Source organism: Mastigoproctus giganteus, chromosome 2 (assembly GCF_048544385.1).
Source record: "Mastigoproctus giganteus isolate SK-2022 chromosome 2, ASM4854438v1, whole genome shotgun sequence".
Lineage (NCBI taxonomy): Eukaryota > Metazoa > Arthropoda > Arachnida > Uropygi > Thelyphonidae > Mastigoproctus > Mastigoproctus giganteus.
The window spans coordinates 270,027,911-270,050,140 of NC_143576.1; the positions used below are offsets into that span (position 1 = coordinate 270,027,911).

Genomic DNA, 22,230 nt, shown 5'->3' on the forward strand with positions numbered 1-22,230 from the left:
AAATTTAAAAAAAAACTAAAAACTTTTCCCAAAAAGTTTTTTGGAAACGTGAAAAAAAAATTGGGCACCTGTCAAATTCTGTGTGATTGTGCTAGTGGTGTGACTGGCATCAGAGGTGCCTCCATAGCCAGGTGGGAGGAGCGACAGTGCATAGCACACGCTTCTTGATTAGACCAGGGTTCGAGCCCGTGACCACCAAATACGGAGGATGCAGAAAGGTCAGGGAATGACCACCGCATATCCTCGGAGCAATATGGCCTTTGTTGCTAATGCTCCTAAAAACCAAATAACAACAACTGGCATCAGATTAAGAGGAACAAAGGCATGCATGCTTTTAAAAGCAGAGTTATGTTCCTAAGTCGATTCCAGATAATTGGGACACATCGGGACTAGTGCGTTTTGGCCTGATTAAGCGGCTGCCCCAATTATCCGAAGTTTTACGTAAATAGTTAAAAATACAATGTATCCCCCCACCCTTTTACAATTTTTTTTTTTTTTTTATGAGAACCCCAACACGAGAGGTATTATAACCTATAGTACTTAGTACCGTGCTTGGGTTGGAGGTTGAGAAGACGAAAGAAGATATTTGTTGATATTGGACTTGAACTTCTGTAGATTGTAATTTTCAGGAAATATGTATGAAGGAAGGTTGTTCCAGAAAACGGCAGTTGAATGAATAAATGAGGAAGATGAAAAGTTGGTTCTGTGGGTTTGACGTTGGACAGTAAATGGATGTTGGCTGGTGGCGGCACGTGTTTGGACTGTTTTGAAAGAGAGAGCGGGAATTATAGAAGCCAATTCAGAAGAACAGTGCCCATGGAAGTATCTATAGAAGAGGCATGCAGCAGAAACAGTGCGTGTATGAGAAAGTGAGTGGAGAGACTCTGTTAGAGATGAATCATTAATTAACCTAACTGCCCTCTTCTGAATGGAATCAAGAAGCCTGAGAGAGGTTTTGGGGGCACCACCCCAGATGTGGGAACAATATTCCATGGCAGGGCGGATTTGGGATTTATACAGAGTGAGCAGCTGTTTGGGAGAAAAGTAACGCCGAGAGCGAAAGAGAAAACCAAGTTTTTTAGATGCAGAGGAAGCAATATTTGTAATGTGCTTGTGCCAAGAGAGATTAGAAGTCAGGGTAATCCCCAAAAGAGATATATCATTTTGCCTAGAAATCGGAGGGTCACTAAAGAAAAGCATAGGAGCAGAAGAATCCTTTTTGCGAGATATAAGACAAGATTGAGTTTTAGAAGGGTTGAAATCAACTAAGTTGTCTTTGCCCCACTGGAGAATTACCTGAAGATCGGCATTTAAGGAATTGGCAGCAGATTTTCGAGAACTTGAAGCTGATTGAGCTGGACAAGGTTTCTCAAAATGGAAAGTTGAATGCAATGTGCTATCGGCAAAACTATGGATAGGATTTCCAGTCAATGGAAGAAGGTCATTGATATATAAGAGGAAAAGAGTGGGGGAAAGAACTGAACCTTGGGGGACACCGGCATTAGTGGAGAAGTTAGAAGACAGAGAGCCATCTACCATCACCCTCAGTGAGCAATCAGAGAGAAAACTGGATAACCAATTACTAAAAACAGTTGGCAAACAATAAGATGGAAGCTTGTTTAGAAGACCTTTATGCCAAACACGATCAAAAGCCTTTGAGATGTCAAGAGCAACTACTTGTGTTTCACCGAACCTTTCCATTGAATTAGTCCATAAATGGGTAACATAAGCCAGAATATCACCAGTGGATCGACACTGACGGAATCCATACTGGCGATCGTTGATCAGACGGAAGGTTTCTAGGTAGTTTAAGAGTTGGCGGTTAATTGATTTCTCCATTACTTTAGAAAGAGTAGAATTAATACAAAGGGACGATAATTGGATGGGAAGGATTTGTCACCCTTTTTAGGAATTGGCTGGATATGAGCAAATTTCCAAGCAGAAGGAAAAACACCTTTGGAATAAGAAAGTGAAAAAAGGCGGCAAAGAATAGGAGTAAGTTCAGGAGCACAGGTTTTGAGAACATGTGGAGAAATACCATCAGGACCTGGAGCTTTCTTAGCATCAAGGTTTATCAAAATCCTTCTGATATCCTTTTGACGGAAAACCACAGGAGGCATTGAATGGAGCGTGTTAGGAATGGTGGGAGGTGTTTTACCAAGATCATTAATACATGAGCTCAAAGAAAAATGGGATGCTAGCAGGTCAGCTTTATCCTTGGCTGAAGTAACAACAGAACCATCTGGTGTGGACAGAGGTGGGAGCAGAGATGGGCAAAAGTTGCGGCCAATAGCTTTGGCAAGAGACCAGAATGCTCGGCTACCATTAGGGCAAGAAGCAAGTTTTCTACTCTTAGCCTGTTCAAACTCTAGTTTGGACTGATTAATAACTGCTTTACAATTGTTGCGAGCTTTGGTGTAGGCAGAAAATGAAACTGAAGAATTGGAAACAAGCCAATTACGATATGCAACATTCTTCTCTTGGACAGCCTTAGCACATTTATTGGAAAACCAAGGTTTAGATAAAGGACGAGATTTTAAAGTGGAGTGTGGGATAAAGGATTCCATTCCTGCAAGAATAATTTTTTAAAGATTTTAAAAATAAGAGACTTTAAAAATAAGATTTTAAAGTGGAGTGTGGGATAAAGGATTCCATTCCTGCAAGAATAATTTCACGGACACGATTGAGCAAACGTTGACATCAGAAGTTCTGAAACAGTAATCAGACCAAGGAAAAGAAGAAAAGAAGTCTCGCATGTCATCCCATTTTGCATTCTTGTAATGCCAAACAATACGAGGTTGGGAATAGCCATGAGATAAAGGTTCCATTGGACAGGAGGCAATCACCAAGTTGTGATCTGAAGTGCCTAAAGGACCTCTCACTTCAACCTTGTACTTCAACCTTGTACTTAGAAGGGTTGTTTGTGAGAAAAAGATCAAGCATATTGGCTGTATGATTAGGATTGTCCGGTATTCTTGTAGGTAAATGAACAATCTGTGCTAGGTCATTAGTAATTGCAAAAGCCTCAGCATCTCGGTCGGTGTGACTAGAAAACAGAAGCCAGCTGGAGTTGTGAATGTTAAAATCGCCAAGGAAACCTCACTGTTAGGAAAGTTGGACTGGAGAAAGTCAAGTTGCAAAGAGAGGAAGTCAAAGAGCTCCTAGTGATTAGTGGAGTTGGGAGAATGGTAGAGACAACAGATGAATTTTACACAATGAGGTAGAGAGATTTTAAGCCAGAGAAGATCAAAGAGAGGAGATTCCAAATTGCCAAGTCTCTGACAGGGAATATCAGAACGGACATATGCACAAGTACCACCTTTGAGGCGAAAGGAATCATACAGCAAATAATTTGGACATCTGAGATGAGCAGTAGTTGAATCAACTGATAACTGAGATTCAGTCAGAAAAAGTACATGGGGTTTGGAAGACTGAAAGTGGAAATGGACATCGTTGAGATTAGAATTGAGACCACGTATATTTGTGAAATGAATTAGGAAGTCCTTGGGAGGTTTAGATCTTTTCGCAGATATGCTTGCTCTATTATTTTGACAATTCATGGTGTATTCAATAGTAAGAAAAAGTGGGTGGGACATGCTGTATGAAGGAATGAAATTTTTGGATATGGCGTACATGTGGTAAGAATATACCCAGATCCTTGACATAACGTGGCCTCAACAATGCTCCCCGCATACACACTACTCGGACTCCCTCCAGTCACTATCTGGCAGAGTGGAGGTAGCAAGATTATACACTATCTGATCCGGAAGCTTCCTAGAGAGTTACCAATAGGCTCAGTCCGGTGTACTAACTAGCGGCCGGCCTGCGAACACCGTTTTAGAGCTGTACCCTCGAAATGTAAGGAATATTGGATCTCGCCACGACATTCATCATAACCTCAAAAATCATCAATCATACTGCATGATGGAAGAGATAGGGAAGAGTTGGCCAGAACTTAGCTCTAGAGACTAAACATGGGTTCCACCACTTCAAGCCTCCAATAAGCAAAGTGGTGGTATTTCACCGGTTGATGAGAGTCATCTACCACCCAGTACTGCCTGGTTCAGTGTACTTCAGGGTAATTGGTTCAGTGTACAATCAAATCATGTTACAATGGAGTCACCATAGTAAAGTACCGTTCACTATACGATGTGTAGTAAGCGGTGGTCATTGTGATCACATTTGTGAATTGAATTTTAATTCTATTAAACAGCGATTCTAATTAGCAAAAATAGGAGGAATATTATCCACAGGCTATAAAAGCAAAGATATATTAAGCACAAATTTACCCTTTATTACCTTACCAATTAAAAAATTAAATGATACTGTAAAATCGGAAGAATATACGTGATAATCGGAATAATTAATATGTACATACCTAACTAACTAGTTGACATTTCTGTTCACTGACATTTGTGGGTGGGGGTTAAAATTTAAAACAGTAACACAATAAGTAATCAATAACAAGGGACATGGCACACACAAATTGCAAGTAACACGATACGCGCAAGTCAGAATGGAGTAACGAGTTACAAAGCTTTAAAAAGGAATGAAGAGAAGATCTGAAAATTAATTTTTTTATATGATTGAAGTTTACATGGACGTGTAAACACATTTTACCCTAATAACCCATAGAATTCCAGCTGTCGGTATTATTGCAAATTCAGTAAGCTTGAGTTTACTATCCGTTTATGATAGATTGCACTAACAGAAAAGCCCAATAAACAGGTGACCGCTAATTGTTTTTATTCTTTTATGGTAGTGACCTCCAGACAATCGTAGGGTGATCTCCAGTACTGCGGTCTCCTGCCCCGATTAAACGGCATTTTGTCCAAATTAAGCGAAGTAAACCCTGGCTATTTTCTCGATTGGATTCTGTTTTTTAAGATTTGCCCCAAATAAACGGCTGCCCTGATTAACCGGTGGCCCAAAAAACCGGAATCCACTGTACATTAAAAACAGAACAAACATGTGATGGTAGATGACTCTTTGTCTTCTAACTTCTCCACTAATGCTGGTGTACCCCAAGGTTCAGTTCTTTCCCCCACTCTTTTCCTCTTGTATATTAATGACCTTCTTCCATTGACTGGAAATCTTATCCATAGTTTTGCCGATGATAGCACATTGCATTCTACTTTCCATTTTGAGAAACCTTGCCCTGCTCAGTCAGCTTCAACTTCTTGAATATCTGCTACCAATTCCTTAAATACCGATCTCCAGGTAATTCTTCAGTGGGGCAAAGACAACTTAGTTGATTTCAGTCCTTCTAAAACTAAGTATTGTCTTATATTCACCCCGGGGACTCACATCTGTTGAGTATGGGCTTGGCACACCCAGGGTCCTGAGCCGGATATCATCATTCTTCTCTTTCTTGGTGATTCGTTTCTCTCTCTCTCTCTCTCTCTCTCTCTCAGGGTAACTCGGGAATTTTTTTTTCTTTTTGGCTGGTGCAGCAAAAGCCTCAGGCTTCCTTGCACCATATAGCTAATAATAATAATAATAATAATCTCGCAAAAAGGATCCTTCTGCTCCTATGCTTATCTTTGGTGACACTCCGATTTCCAGGCAAGTTGATATATCTTTTTTGGCGATTACCCTGACTTCTAATCTCTATTGGCACAAGTACATTACAAATATTGTTTCCACTGCATCTGAAAAACTTGGTTTTCTCTTTTGCTCAAAGCATTACTTATCTTCCAAACATATGTTCACTATGTACAAATCACAAATCCACCCTACCATGAAATATTATTCCCACATCTGGGGCGGTGCCCCCAAAACCTCTCTCATGCTTCTAGATTCCATTCAGAAGAGGGCAGTTACGTTAATTAATGACTCATCTCTAACAGAGTCTCTCCACTCGCTGTGTCATAGATGTACTGTTTCTGCTACATGCCTTTTCTGCTGATACTTCTGTGGGCACTGTTCTTCTGAATTGGCTTCTATAATTCCCGCTCTCTCTTTCAAAACAGTCCGAACATGTGCTGCCACCAGCCAACATCCATTTACTGTCAAACTTCAAACTAACAGAACCAACTTTTCATCTTTACCGTTTATTCATTCAACTGCTGTTTTCTGGAAATACCTTCCTTCATATGTCTTTCCTGAAAATTACAGTCTACAGAAGTTCAAATCTAATATCAACAAATATCTTCTCTCTTCTTCTCAACCTTCAGCACAAGTGAAGCCAGTCGACATAGCTGGACAGTGCAGTGTCGAGTCAGTTTGGTGTGACATAAGCATTGGGAGATCAAAATTGAGAGGAGGAGTGGGCTATAGGCCTAATGACTCTGATGAGTATAATAAGAAACTATACAGAGAAATAGAGTGGGCCAGTAAATCACAGAGTCTTATTATGGGGGATTTTAATTTCCCAGATATTGACTGGAATTTGGGGGCTGGTCACTCACACACTAGCAAGGCTTTTGTGGATTTATTGGATGATTGTTTTCTACATCAGCATGTTCGGGAGGCAACTAGAGGGAGTAATACTCTTGATTTGATTATCAGTAGTGATTCTTCATGCATTAAGAATCTGCAGATAAATGAACCACTAGGTGGCAGTGATCACAGTGTGCTGAAGTGGGATTTACTCAAAGAAGTAACTACCATTAGGGGTAAAGGGAAGGGGTATTGCTTTCGTAAAGGCGACTACGGTGGACTGAGACAGTATTTAAATTCTATACAGTGGGATCAACTGATGATGTTACCAACAGCAAATTCAAAATGGGAAGCATTCAAAGAACTTCTCTTGGAAGCTACTAGGCTTTACATACCAACTAAGAAATATTGTTCAAGGTTTAGGCCTAAATGGATGTCAGATGAACTAATGAGGCATATGGCAGAGAAGAAAAATGCATGGGATACATACAAATTAACACGTGACACAGAAGCCTATGATAGATACAAGTTAATCTGTAACCAAGTTACAAAGGAGGTTAGGCAGGCGAAGGCAGATTACGAGAAATCCTTGGCAAAGGATGCGAAGAAAAACAGCAAAGAGTTCTTTACGTATGTAAACTCTGGAAGGAAGGGGATGAATCAGATTGGTCCACTTGATATCGATGGGTCAACTGTTGATGATGCTGCTCAGGTAGCTAACAAACTAAATGAATATTTTGAATCGACATTCACACATGAGGAGTTATTCAGCGAGAGGAATGACAGAGGTGCATTCATCTCTGGCAGTAAGCTAGAGAATCTTGTAATAACTTGGAGTAAAGTGGAGGAGAAACTGTTGAAGATAAACACAAGAAAGGCACCCGGGGTGGATGGGATCTATCCAGTTATATTAAAGGAGGCAGCAAAGGAAGTAAGCAAACCCTTAGCCATAATTATGAGAGCTTCCTTGGACTCAGGGGAGGTACCCTTGGACTGGAGATGTGCAAATGTGACCCCAATTCACAAAGGAGGATCAAAGGCTGACACAAGTAATTATAGACCTGTGAGTTTAACTTCTGTTCCCGGAAAATTAATGGAGGCACTGGTTAAAGAAACACTGCAGGATCATCTAGACAAGACTTCAGTTATAGCTCAGACACAACTTGGTTTTGTTAAGGGGAAGTCTTGCCTGACCAATTTGATTGGATACTATGATGCAGTCACAAAAGAACTGGATGCAGGGAATAACTTTGATATTATATACTTGGATCTTAGAAAGGCTTTTGATACTGTTGCACATGGAAGACTGCTGCACAAATTGGAGCAGTGTGGCATTGAAGGCAAATTGCTGCTATGTATAAAGGGGTGGTTGAGGGGGACAAGACAGAGAGTGGTAATCAATGGACACTGCTCATCGTGGACTAATGTTATTAGTGGAGTCCCTCAGGGCTCAGTGTTGGGTGCATTATTGTTTTCTGTATTCATAAATGATATTGATGAGGGTATATCAAGCTTAATGTCGAAGTTTGCAGACGATATGAAGGTAGGCATGGTTTTCAAGGACACTACTGACACTATGATGCTGCAACAGGATCTGGAAAGGTTGAGCAGATGGGCTGAGAGGTGGCAAATGAAGTTTAACATTGACAAATGTTAAACAGCAGCCCCAGAGCAACGTATCAACTCTGTGGTACTACACTGACAGTGGTAGAGAATGAAAAGGACCTTGGAGTAATTGTGATGCAGATTTGAAGTTCTCTGAGCAGTGCAGACAGACGGGCTGCAAGAGTAGCTCATGGTGTCTTGTCAATGATTATACAAAAATTTTTCTAGCAGGGATAAGGAGATGATTATTCCCTTGTATAAGGCAGTGGTCAGGCCACACCTTGAGTACTATATACAGGTCTGGAGGCCTCATTTCAAGTAGGATGTAGAGCTTCTGGAACGAGTACAGAGAAGGGCAACAAGATTAGTGAATGGAACAAAGGGTTGCTCCTACGAAGAAAGGCTTAAATTTTGCAAATTAGTGTATGGAGACTAGGCACCTGCGAGGTGAGCTTATAGAGGTGTGTAAAGTCTTGAATGCATGCTCAATGCCGATGGGATTGAGCATGCATTCAAGCATGCTCAATCCCATCGGCTCTTGCTCAGAATAATCACCTGAGAGTGCATAAATTCAAATTGAGGAAAGACAGATGTAGGATAGATGTGCAGAAATTTGCCTTTAGCTAGCGGGTAGTTGGTTGGTTGAACAGACTTCCATCCCTTGTTGTGGAAATTGATATCCTAAATAAATTTAACGCTCAGCTGGACAGGTATTTTGGACGAATGGTGGGGTGAAATGAAAGTGTTTTTTTTTTTTTTGGCTGATGCTGCATAAGCTCGCTTTCTTGCATCATATCTATACTAATGCCAATGTTCCAGGTTCTCAGTTTTTACATATTTGTACCTCATCCAGTGTTCTTTTGCTTTTTTTATTTTATTGCTAATTTTTGATTTAATTTTTTTGTATTCTGTTGTTTTGTTTTGTTTTTGTTCTCCTCTTTTCCATCAGCTGTATTTTATCATGTTATCCACTTCTGTTTTACTTTAAGAGGTGCACCTTTCATATGATTATTCTGCCACTTTAAGCACAGCATCTTTAATTTATCTCCATCTTTCATTTATACATTCTGGGAGGTTATAATTCATCTCTTTCTCTAACGAGTCTTCATTCTTCTTTTTAACATCTTTGTTCTCCAATTTTTTAGGTCAATCTGTTGTTTACCCTCCTTTTTTATGCATTTTAGTTTCACTTTCAGTTCACTGATTAATGGGTTATGATCAGAACTTATGTGAGCACCTGGATATGTTCTTTGAAACGATGGTTGATCGAAACATAATCAGTTTGATTCCTCACAGTATTGTTCTCTTCATCACCCGCAGAAATTTCCATGCATAAAGTCTGCACAATGGCAGCTCGAAGAATGTATTTATTACACCCAGTTGAAATCTTTGTGCAAACTCTACCAGCCTGTCTCCATGGTCGTTTCTCTTGCCAACTCCAAATTTGGCCACAATCCCTCTACATTCACCAACACCCAACTTTGGCATTAAAATTGTCTATAATCACTGATGCCGGCGTTCTTGGATTGTTGTAGCATCGATTCAATTTGTTCCTAAAATGTCTCAATCTCCTCTTCACCTTTGTTGGCTGTTGGTGCATAGTTCTGAATAATGTTTAAGTTGTAAGATTTTGTTGTTATTTTAATCATCATCATTACCTGCCTGAGTAAGGTAATATTTTTTTTACTGCCTTACAAACCTTAGTATTAACCAAAAATCCAACTTCTCCTCTATGATTTTGGTCATCAGTTACTGCATAATAAAACATACCATTGTTTGTAGCACCTTTACCATTGCCTGGCCATCTGACCTCACTAACACCAAGAATATCAATTTTAAGTCTGTTATTTCTTGAACAAAATTATCAAGTTTCCCTGCTTCATATAAACTTCTCCCATTCCAGGTACCAAATCTAAGTGATGAACACCCAGAGATTCTTAGCATCCTCTTCTCATTCAAGGGATGCTGGGGACTGAGGGCCAAATTTGTGTTTTTGTCCATCATTGTTAGATAGTGTGATAGCTTCCCGTTCCTTTTCACACAGCAGTAATACATTCAAAAATCAGGATGACCATACTTGTATTCACTCATTGCTGCCAACCATATCTAAACCAATCTTTGCCATCATTGGTTACTGATGATACTGCTGGTCATCATCAGGAGTGACTCTTTGTCTGGCCTCTCAACTCAGACCTGTCCAGCTTTGGAGGCCCTATTTTAGATTCAGTAAGTGCATTTTAACTACTTATTGTATTGTAAGTAGTGAAAAAGAAGTGTAATTTTTTTATATTTTGCCCTCTTAGAGTTGTAGGTTCTTCACCACTAAAATTTAAATTTGCAGGAATAATCACAGTATTTCTTTTTTTGTGTGGGAAATGTGAAAAATTTAAAAATAAAATAGAGAAAAATTTGGGGAGAACATGATGTTATTTTTATTTAATGCTAGACCTGAAACAGATGTCCCAATAGTAACAGAAGACGATTCATCAGAAGTATCTGTTACAACTCCTATATTAGTAACCCATCATAATACAAAGGAGAAACGTGCATGCTATTCTTCACATTCGGGCTATCCGAGTTGTTTTGGACTTCCTTATCAGGTAAGTGTAAATTATGTAAATGTTAAAGCTAAACGACATCGTGATGCAGGACACACAACATTAAAATTGTCATTTTCGGCATAGCTATGCTGGCTTATTATTTTTGTAGTATGTAATCATAAAACACAAAGGCAAAATTTTCCATTAAGTAACTGTAAGTAGTGAATGTTATTAAAAGTGTGATTTTTTGAAGTGTAGTAATCATGCATTTAAATATGGTTGGTTGTGACAGAGTTGTGAGTTGCTTATATTGGATGTGAACTTTATTATGCAGATTGTTTTCATTAAGCAAAAACTAGGGTGCATAAATACAGGGTGTCTCAAAAATATTGGTACAAAAGTTTAGGGGAGGTAGGTAACATCTAAAGGAATGTGAATTGCATAGGAACCCATAACCGGAAACGTCGCCTTAAGTTGGTACATGCCGCGCTGTTCATCAGTTTGCGAGAGGGAAAATTTCTGATTTAGTCATTCAAGCAGTAGTCGCCGCACGAAGAGCATGCATCGATATACGAACTGTGAGCTTGCAGAAATGCACCTAGTGTATGGATTAGCAGAGGGCCCACACGGTGTGTGCCCCCATGCGGCACAACATCGCTTCGCAATAAACGTGTGGGCAGGTATGGTCGGTGACTGCTTAGTTGGCCCATACCTGTTACTATCCCGCATGAACTCCGCTGAATATTGGATCTTTCTTGAACAAGTTCTACCAGGGTCACTTGACAATGTTCCAGCAAATGTGAGATGCAACATTTGGTTTCAACATGACGGGTCACCTGCCCATTATGGAAGGTGTGTTCGTGACCATTTGAACAGGCGTTTTGGTCGTTGATGGATTGTCGTGGTGGACCCGTTGCCTGGCCCCCACGCTCACCTTATTTATCGAGCCTTGATTTATTTATTTCTGTGGGGGGGGGCCCTCAAATCTGTCGTGTATGAATCGCCTGTTTAGACGGAAATGGACCTCGTGGCGAGACTCGTCTGCACTGCTGCTACTGTCAAAGAAACTCCAGGTGTGTTGGACCGTGTCCGCCAATCCATGCTGCTTCAGTGTCACGCATGCATCGCGTCTCATGGTGGAACATTTGAGCATCTGTTGTAACATCATGAAATGCATCCAACTCGTACTCCATTGTTAATATTATGTCAAATAAATGTTTGCCACTAATTACTGTCTTGTGTCATTTCTGCTTCTTGTGCCTCTGCTACTACTTTCCGGTGACGTTTCTGGTTATGGGTTGCTATGCGATTCACATTCCTTTAGATGTTACCTACCTTCCATAAACGTTTGTACCAATATTTTTGAGACACCCTGTGTAAACTACAGGGGAATACTGTGCTAATATACTGGACCTCAAAAAGTTTACTTAGGTAATTGTGTGTTGTTGACTACTGGAATAAACCTCCTTTCTGGGGTGTCAGACACGAGTTTGACAGCCCAGAAAGTCAGCCCAGGTTGATGAAATATCAGGAGCCGTTGTATCTCAGAAGATGAGTAAACACAGTCTTCTCACTAAGTGATATTGGTTTCATAAATTGGTATTGGAGAAGCAGAAGTTGTGGAGCTACACTGACAGCTGTATGTATGCACTTCTTCCTGAAAGAAACGGAGAAGGAAAAAGGAAAGAACAGTTAGTGAGGAATGGTAAATTTAATTTTTTTTCAGTGGATTTAATTATATTTTTTATTTATTGGTGACTATTAACACAAAAGGTATTAGAACCTGTACTGAAGTACGAAATCTTTATTGCATTAGCACGTTGCATTGTCACAATTAATCTTTCTTTGTTAGGACATTAGTAAACAGAATATAAAGAAAGAGAGAGTTACTTTAGAATAAATGCGAGTTAAAATATCAAGCTAGGATAAAGTAATACTTGATATAAATAGATTAATAAAGGATAATAATAGAATAAATAATGATATAAATAGTTAGATAAAGCTAAACATGAATGATATAAATAGATAGACTAAGCTAAAGATAGCTTAGTCTAATTATTTATATCATTATCTAACTGTATCTAACTATTAAAGATTTTGATAGTTAGATAAAGCTAAAGTTGTATATTAAGTAGTATAATAATTAACCTTGCAATGGATGCCCTTAATTGTTACAAACATGGTGGCAATACATCCAAAAGGTGTAAACTTTTATTTAAATTTCTGGTAAAAAGTTTATGGATTTTTGAATTCTGCTTGGAGTAAAGAAATCAGTATTTTATCTTTTCTTAATGGATTGCAGAATTTTACTTTTTTAATAAACAAATTAAATATCAGGAAGTTTTTCCTGATTTATTTTCTGCTTTATTAGTTTAAATTGTCATATTAACTTATTTTCTAGAGTAGCTTTATATTCCTAGTTACGATACTTAGTTTAAAGTTTAACTTAGACAGAGATTTTGTAGATATTACTTAGTATCGGTAACGGTATCAAATCCACGTGTCACAAACCAAATTTTTTTTTAACCAAATTTAGTCGATTTATTAACCAACTGTTATATCAAATTATCTTCTATAAGTAGATTATAGACCTAGTCAGGATCCTTAGTTTATTCTAAATTGAGATAGCGAGATTTGGAAGCTAATCAATACTTACGAGTCCGTAGAAATACCGTTCGTGAATTCCCGCCATTTTTACACAATAGCATAAGCTTAGTGTCGTATAGTGCATAATATAATATTGTCAATTAATCAGTAAATCTATTAATCTTGATAAACTTTATTGTCAATTAAATTGTACTTTTAACTGTGTATATATATATATATATATATATATATATATATATAACGACTTAATCTAACAAATAATTAATACATAACTATAGTGGTACACGTGATACGGAAGTTGTATAAAGGGAACTCGTAGAAAACACTAGATACCGAAAAAAAAATATATATAACATAACTGTTTTGGGATATAACTTAAGGATTTAATTTTTGTTTTGAATTTTATTGAATTAAATCGGAATCATGACTCTGACCAGAGCAGCAAAGCAAAAGGCTCAAGCTAATGGGAGTGCTGTGGTTCAGGGGAGAACTGAGGGGGGCAGTTGCCCTCTGAATCACAGTCTATTAAAATGCACTGTTTGCTTGATGTTTGCGGAGCAGTCGGGTACGGGATATGATACTGCCAAGGGGGATGTCTTTGTGTGTGCACGATGTAAGGAGTGCAAGGAAATCAGGCGACAACTCAGCGTTGTTATGGGCCTTTATGAGAGCTTGAAGGACAGGGTGGATGCCCTCGAAGGAAATAAATTGAGGGGCCCATCAAGCTCTCAGCTGCCCACATCAACGCCAGAGCTTGCACTTGGTCATCAGGCAACACAGAAGCAGCCCCCTAGGCAGAATGCGCTGGTCCCACAGGAACTAGTAGTTGTTGGTGACTCTATTGTCAGGGAAACGGGGAACATCCTTTGTAAAAAGGATAGGTGGAATAGGACCAGGGTATGTCTGCCAGGGGCAAAGGTTGATGACGTTGTAGAGCGGATATCATCTTTTAAGGGCACAAAAGGTGATATAGTTGTACACGTTGGCACTAATGATATTAAGAGTAGGAGACCGGCGGAATTACTTAGCAAGTACAGGTCACTGTTGAAAAAAAGCCGTGAATTAGGGTTGAACTTGAAAGTGTCTGCAATTCTGCCCAGACACGATAGGAGGGAGTATATGATGAGAACCTTGTCGATCAATTCGGCCCTGGAGGGATTGTGCAAGGCTCAAGGGGTAGAATTTTTTTCAGCCTGGACTGTACTTGTTAACAGGAGAGATTGCTTCTACAGGGATGGGATACACTTAAATAGAAAGGGTGCAAGAATTTTTGCTGATGCTGTCGAGGCAGTGTTAGGTGGGTCGGAAAACTGCTAGTTGGGGGGGATACAAGGACTAATAGATTAACAGTAGCCAGTGGCAGAGGTGGAAGTGATTCTTGCACTGCTTCTATTGAAATGAGCAGAAGTCTGAAAAACAAGATGCAGGATATTTCAGAGACTGCTGGTAGTCATTGCGGTACAAGTAAACACATGGGTTGTGTTAGGGTAGCTAAGAATAGAAACAGGTGCATGTATACCTGTGTGTACACCAATGCTAGGAGTTTGGTAAATAAATTTGATGAATTTGAGGTATTGCTCAAAACATCAAAGGCAGATATTGTTGGGATATCAGAGACGTGGTGTCACACAGATATAAGTAATGCGGAACTGGAATTTGGGGAATACAATGTGTATAGAAAGGATAGACAGGACAGGAGGGGAGGAGGGGTTATGCTATTAATTAAGAAACACATAAAGTCCAAGGAAGTGAAGCCAGTCGACATCGATGGACAGGCAGCGTCGAGTCAGTTTGGTGTGACATAAGCATAGGGAAATCAAAATTGAGAGTAGGAGTGTGCTATAGGCCTAATGACTCTGATGAGTATAATAAGATATTGTACAGGGAAATAGAGTGGGCCAGTAAATCAGAGAGTCTTATAATGGGGGACTTTAATTTCCCAGATATTGACTGGAATTTGTGGGTTGGTCACTCGCACACTAGCAAGGCTTTTGTGGATTTATTGGATGATTGTTTTCTACATCAGCATGTTCGTGAGGCAACAAGAGGGAGCAATACTCTTGATCTGATTATCAGTAGTGATTCTTCATGCATTAAGAACCTGCAGATAAATGAACCACTAGGTGGCAGTGATCACAGTGTGTTGAAGTGGGATTTACTCAAGGAGGTAACTACCATCAGAGGTAAAGGGAAGGGTTTTTGTTTTCGTAAAGGCGACTATGATGGTCTGAGACAGTATTTAAATTCTATACAGTGGGACCAACTGATGATGTTACCAACAGCAAACTCAAAATGGGAAGCATTCAAGGAACTAATCTTGGAGGCTACCAGGCTTTACATACCAACTAAGAAATATTGTTCAAGATTTAGGCCTAAATGGTTGTCAGATGAACTAATGAGACATGTGGCAGAGAAGAAAAATGCATGGGATACATACAAATTAATGGGTGACATGGAAGCCTATGATAGATATAAGTTGGTCTGTAACCAAGTCACAAAGGAGATTAGGCAGGCAAAGGCAGACTATGAAAAATCCTTGGCAAAGGATGCAAAGAAAAACAGAAAAGAGTTCTTTACATACTTGAACTCGAAAAGGAAAGGGATGAATCAGATTGGTCCACTGGATATTGATGGTTCAACAGTTGAGGATCCTGCTCAGGTGGCTAACAATCTAAACGAGTATTTTGCATCTACATTCACGCATGAGGAGTTATTCAGGAAGGAGAATGATGTAGGTAAAGTAAACATTGGCAGTGAGCTGGATGATTTTGTAATAACTGAGAGGAAAGTGGAGGAGAGATTGTTGAGGACAAACATAAAAAAGGCACCTGGGGTGGATGGGATCTATCCAGTTATATTAAAGGAGGCAGCAAAGGAAGTAAGCAAACCCTTAGCCATAATTATGAGAGCTTCCTTGGACTCATGGGAGGTACCTATGGACTGGAGATGTGCAAATGTGACCCCAATTCACAAAGGAGGTTCAAAGGCTGACACAAGTAATTATAGACCTGTGAGTTTAACTTCTGTTCCAGGTAAATTAATGGAGGCACTGGTTAAAGAAGCACTGCAGGATCATCTAGACAAGAATTCAGTTATAGCTCAGACGCAGCATGGTTTTGTTAAGGGCAGGTCTTGCCTGACCAATTTGATTGGATACTATGATGTAGTCACAAAAGAACTGGATGCAGGGAATAACTTTGATATTATATATTTGGATCTTAGAAAGGCTTTTGATACTGTTGCACATGGAAGACTGCTGCACAAATTGGAGCAGTGTGGCATTGGAGGCAAATTGCTGCTATGGATAAGGGGATGGTTGAGTGGCAGAAGACAGAGAGTGGTAATCAATGGACACTGCTCAACGTGGACTAATGTTATTAGTGGAGTTCCTCAAGGTTCAGTGTTGGGTCCGTTGTTGTTTTCGGTGTTTATGAATGATATTGATGATGGGATATCAAGTTTAATGTCCAAGTTTGCAGATGATACAAAGGTTGGCAGGGTCGTTAAGGACAATACTGACGCTATGCTGCTGCAACAGGATCTGGAAAGGTTGAACAGATGGGCTGAGAGGTGGCAAATGAGGTTTAACATCGACAAATGTAAAGTGCTGCATATGGGAAACAGTAACCCCAGAGCAACGTATCAACTCTGCGGTACTACACTGACAGTGGTGGAGAATGAAAAGGACCTGGGGGTAATTGTGCAGGCAGATATGAAGTTCTCTGAGCAGTGCAGACGAGCTGCAAGAGTAGCTCATGGTGTCTTGTCAATGATATACAGGAATTTTTCTGGCAGGGATAAGGAGGTGATTATTCCTTTGTATAAGGCAATGGTAAGGCCACATCTTGAGTACTGTATACAGGTCTGGAGGCCTCATTTCAAGAAGGATGTAGAGCTGCTGGAACGGGTACAGAGAAGGGCAACAAGATTAGTAAATGGAACAAAGGGTTGCTCTTACGAAGAAAGGCTTAAGTTTTGCAAATTACAGAGTCTGGAGACTAGGCACCGGCGAGGTGATCTGATAGAGGTGTATAAGGCTTTGAATGGTTTGAGCATGCTCAATGCCAATGGGATTCTTCATCTTTCTCAGAATAATCACCTCAGAGGGCATAAATTCAAATTGAGGAAGGACGGATGTCGGATAGATGTGCGGAAATTTGCCTTTGGCCAGCGGGTGGTTGGTTGGTGGAACCGACTTCCATCACTTGTTGTTGAAGTTGATAGCCTAAACAAATTTAAAGCTCAACTGGACAGGTATTTCGAACGAACGGAGGGGTGAAATGGGAGCGGGTTTTTTTTTTTTTTTTTTTTTGGCTGATGCTGAATAAGCTTGCTTTCTTGCATCATATGCCTCTGCTAATGCTAATGCTAATATCTAAAAATTGTTTTTACACCTTTTATTTAAAAAAAATAAATTAAAATATTAATCCTCTTGAAGATTTAAAAAAGAACATTGTAGGCATAAAATATAAAGATATTGCTATTAGGATCTTCCATTTTCTGGTTTTAAAAAAATCCATTAAACATGTAAAAAAAGATATGTATAAGTATTTAAAAAAAAAAAATTCAAAAAAGCGCATATTAGATGTTATTATTCACTTAACTTTTCAACTTTTGAAAAAAAATTAATATTATGCCTGTTGCTCTCTCTCTCTCTGCATTCCAAGTGATTATTGCTGTTCTTGTTTCCATTTTTATTTAAAAATAATAACAAATATGTCAAGTGAATCTTTCAGAAATACAACCATTACCAATTGTTAATAATTGTTATCACTTGGGAGAGCTATGAACTAGAAAATAACACACACTCTCTCTCTCTCTCTCTCTCTCTCTCTCTCTCTCTCTCTCTCTCTCTCATCAGCACACTGTGATCACTGCCACCTAGTGGTATCTGCAGATTCTTAATGCATGAAGAATCACTGCTTATAATCAGAACAAGAGTATTAGTCCCTCTAGTTGCCTCTCTAACATGCTGCTGTAAAAAACAGTCATCCACAAAAGCCTTGCATGCGAGTGACAATCCACAAGTTCCAGTCAGTTGCGCCTCCGTAGCCAGTTGGGAAGGAGCAGCAGTGCATAGCACACACTTCTTGATTAGACCAGGGTTCGAGCCCGTCACTACTAAATACGGAGGATGCAGAAAGGTCAGGGAATGACCACCGCATATCCCGGAGCAATATGGCCTTAGTTGCTAATGCTGCAAACAACAAACAAACATTAATCAAACAAGTTCCAGTCGATATCCAGGAAGTTAAAATCCCCCATTATAAGACAATCTGATTTACTGGCCCATTCAGTTTCTCTGTGCAGTTCTTTGTTGTACTCATCAGAGTTATTAGACCTATAACAACTCTTACTCTCAATTTTGCTTTCCAGTTATGTCACACCAAACTGACAAAACATTGCACTCTTCACCCATGTCGGCTGGATGCACTTCCTTTGATTTTGTATGTTTCTTAACTAACAGCATAACCTCTCTGCCGACCGGGCTAGCCGGGTGGGTTAAAGTGCCTGCCTAGCAACCCAAAGGGCGTGGGTTCGAATCCTGCCTCGGGCTTAGATCAAAGTACTGCCAAAAGCCTTGGGAGGTGCACTATGGCCATAGAAGCTGATGCGCCAATAACTACCAAAAAAAATAATAAAATAAAAAAATAACCCCTCCTCTCTTCCTATCCTGTCTGTCCTTTCTGTAGACATTGTACTTTCTAAATTCCAATTCTGCACTCCTTATATCTGTGTGATATCATGTCTCTGATATCCCAACAGTATCTGCCTTTGATGTCTTGACTAACACCTCCAATTAATCAAATTTATTTACTAAACTTCTAGCATTATTGTACATACAAGTATATATGCACCTGTTCTTAATCTTAGTTATCCCAACACAGCCCATGTATTTACTTGTTCCCATGATAACTTCCAGCAGTCCTGGAAATCCCATGCACCTTGCTTGAGTCGGAAAACTTTTAGCTTGGGTGGATTCACAGACTAAAAGGTTAATAGTAGCTGCAGGCAGAGGTGAAAGTGATTCTTGCACTGCTTCTATTAGAATGAGCAGAGGCCTGGAGTGCAGGGTGCTGGGGGATTTAGGGAATGGTGGAAGTCATCATGAAACAAATAAATACCTGGGCTGTGTTGTGTTAGGGTAACTAAGAATAAGAATAGGTGCATGTATACTTGCATGTACACCAATGCTAGAAGTATAGTAAATAAATTTGAAATGCTGGTCAAAACATCAGAGGCAGATATTGTTGGGATTTCAGAGACATTTGAGGTGCCACACAGATATAACCAGTGCAGAATTGGAATTTGGGAGTACAATGTGTACAGAAAGGATAGACAGGATAGGAGAGGAGGAGGGGGTTATGCTGTTAAGAAAAACATAAAATCTAAGGAAGTGCATCCAGTTGACATAGATGGACAGTGCAATGTTGAGTTAGTTTGGTGTGACATAAGCACTAGGAAAGCAAAAATGAGAATTAGGATTGTGTTATAGGCCTAATGATTCTAATGAGTACAACGAACAATTGTACAGAGAAATAGAATGGGCCAGTAAATTTGATTGTGTTTATATTGGGGGTTATAACTTCCCAGATAATGACTGGATCTTGTGGTTTGTTCACTCACACAGTAGCAAGACTTTTGTGGATTTATTTGAATGATTGTTTTCTACAGCAGTGTACCTACAGTGCAAGTTTAATGATATTTGTGAATGATACATTGTGACTGCTAAATATGAATGAAAATGAATTGGAACAACAAACCTAGATTCAGCTTTTTAACTCTTTACCATCTTGGTGAGAAGAATCTGAGGAAGTGAAGCTGGAAAACATGAAACTAGTGATACCACATTGGTGAGAAGAAACTGATGAAGCTGGAAAACATGAAACTAGTGATACTGAAATTTCAGAAGATTATTTATTAGAAAAACTTTTTTGAGCCTAAAGGTAAGTAATACTCCTTTAGTTGATGGCATATACACCTTGTAATTTTGAGGGAAAGCAGCAAGTGAGTGCATTGAACTAATACACTTAATTATGAGGACATCAATGGATTCTGGAGAGATTCTTAGAAAAATTGAGCTAAAGGTGAGTAAGGCTCCTGGAATTTGATGGCGCATACCCACAGTAAAATTGACGGCGGCAGTAAGTAAGAGAATGCATTGAACCATTACAATTAATTAGCATTAGCATTAGTAGCAGCATATGATGCAAGAAAGCAAGCTTATGCAGAATCAGCCAAAAAAAAAAAAAAAACCTCTCCTATTTCATCCCTCCATTCGTTCCAAGTACCTGTCCAGCTCAGCCTTAAATTTATTTAGGCTATCAACTTCCACAACAAAGGATGGAAGTCTGTTCCACCAACCAACCACCCACTGGCCGAAGGCAAACTTCTGCACATCTATCCTACATGTCTTTTCTCAATTTGAATTTATGCCCTCTCAAATGATTATTCTGAGCAAGAGGAACAATTCCATCAGCATTGAGCATGCGCAAACCACTCAAGGCTTTATACACCTCAATCAGATCACCTCGCAGGTGCCTAGTCTCCAGACAGTGTAATTTGCAAAATTTAAGCCTTTCTTCGTAAGAGCAACCCTTCTCAGCTCAACTCTCAGCTGATTATAATGACAATCCCCAGGGCTCCAAGCCTGTGATGGATATACCTGTACACATCACAAAACAAAGTAGACCAATGCCTTCTGTATGAACTCCAGGTACTATGGCTGCCACAATTCGAATTATCTGTCAAAATGCAAGGAGTATTTGTGACAAGCTAGACACTGTTGAACAGATGTTCTGGGGGCAGAAACGTTACAAGTGAGCATTTAGCTAATGCCAGGGAAGCGAGCCTAAACAACTTCAAGGGTTGTGTTAGGGTTGTTAAATATACAAGAAAAGTAAGTCTTAATTGTTTATATAGTAATGTTAGAAGCGTTGTCAATAAAATGAGCGAATTCAAACTGTTTGTTAAAATAAGTAACGTGGACATAATAGGGCTTTCGGAGACGTGGTGCCACCCGGAAATTGGGGATGATGAGTTTCAGTAGGCTTGTATAATGTATTTAGGAAGGATAGGGTAGATAGAAGGGGGCAATGCTTTTTATTAGAAGTAGCCTGAGTGCGACGATAGCCTTCCTGGATTCAGACGTTTCACATACTAGTATAGAATCTGTATGGTGTGAGATAGTTGGAAACAAAGGTATAATGCGAGAAGGAGTAATCTACAGACCAGGTGGTTGTGAAGATTATGACGAAAGCCTCTACATGCAAATGGAATAGGCAAGTAAGCGTCAATGTCTTATTATGGGTGATTTCAATTTGCCTCTAATTGATTGTAGTAAATGGGAAGGAAACTCGACATGGGGAACAAAATTTTTAAATCAACTAGATGACAGTTATTTGTATCAATATGTCAGGGAAAGTACTAGAGAAAAGATTATCCTGGACCTCATCATTACCCATGAATCAGATGACATAACAGGGCTGACAGTAGAGGATCCAGTAGCAGGAAGTGATCACGGAGTTCTACGGTGGATGATGAAGAGAGAGGTAGCAGTAGTAAAAGGCAAAGGAATGGGTTTTAATTTCAGAAAAGGAAATTACGATGCCTCAAGGTACCACATGGCCTCTATTAACTGGGTAGATAATCGCGCAGAGAATGAATACATTTGAACTGTGGTACGCTTTTAAAACATAATTACAGATGCCTTGAATGCATATTTACCATTAAAAAAATACTCCACGAGGAGGGTTCGAAGTTGGATGAATAGTGAAGTTGCCACATTACTTGAGCAGAAAAAGGTGGCATGGAAAGGTTACAGAACAGTAAAAAGTACTGAAGCCTATAACAGCTACAAGATGAAGCCTATAACAGTGCCATAGTAAAGGTTCGACAGGAAAAGGCAATTTATGAGAAATCACTAGAAAACAGAGCAAAGAGGGGGGGGGGCGGATAAGGAATTCTTCACATATATAAATGCCAAGAAGAGCAGGACAAACCAGATCGGTCCTTTACGTAAGGGAAAGGGGATAGTATTAAATACACCAGCTGGCATTGCAGATGAACTCATCTGCAATGGCAGCTGGTGTATTTT

General features: G+C 39.5%; 1 protein-coding gene across 3 annotated transcripts in view; it reads left to right on the forward strand.

Moving 5' to 3' along the window:
- The window catches only part of LOC150090468 (uncharacterized), a 678,730-nt gene that overhangs the window by 64,617 nt on the left and 591,883 nt on the right, over positions 1-22,230 (forward strand). For all 3 annotated transcript variants that reach the window (XM_090389911.1, XM_090389910.1, XM_090389909.1), the window contains exon 3: positions 10,433-10,586. In XM_090389911.1, coding sequence (XP_090246037.1) covers positions 10,433-10,586 — 154 coding nt within the window. The remainder of the gene's footprint in view (positions 1-10,432; positions 10,587-22,230) is intronic.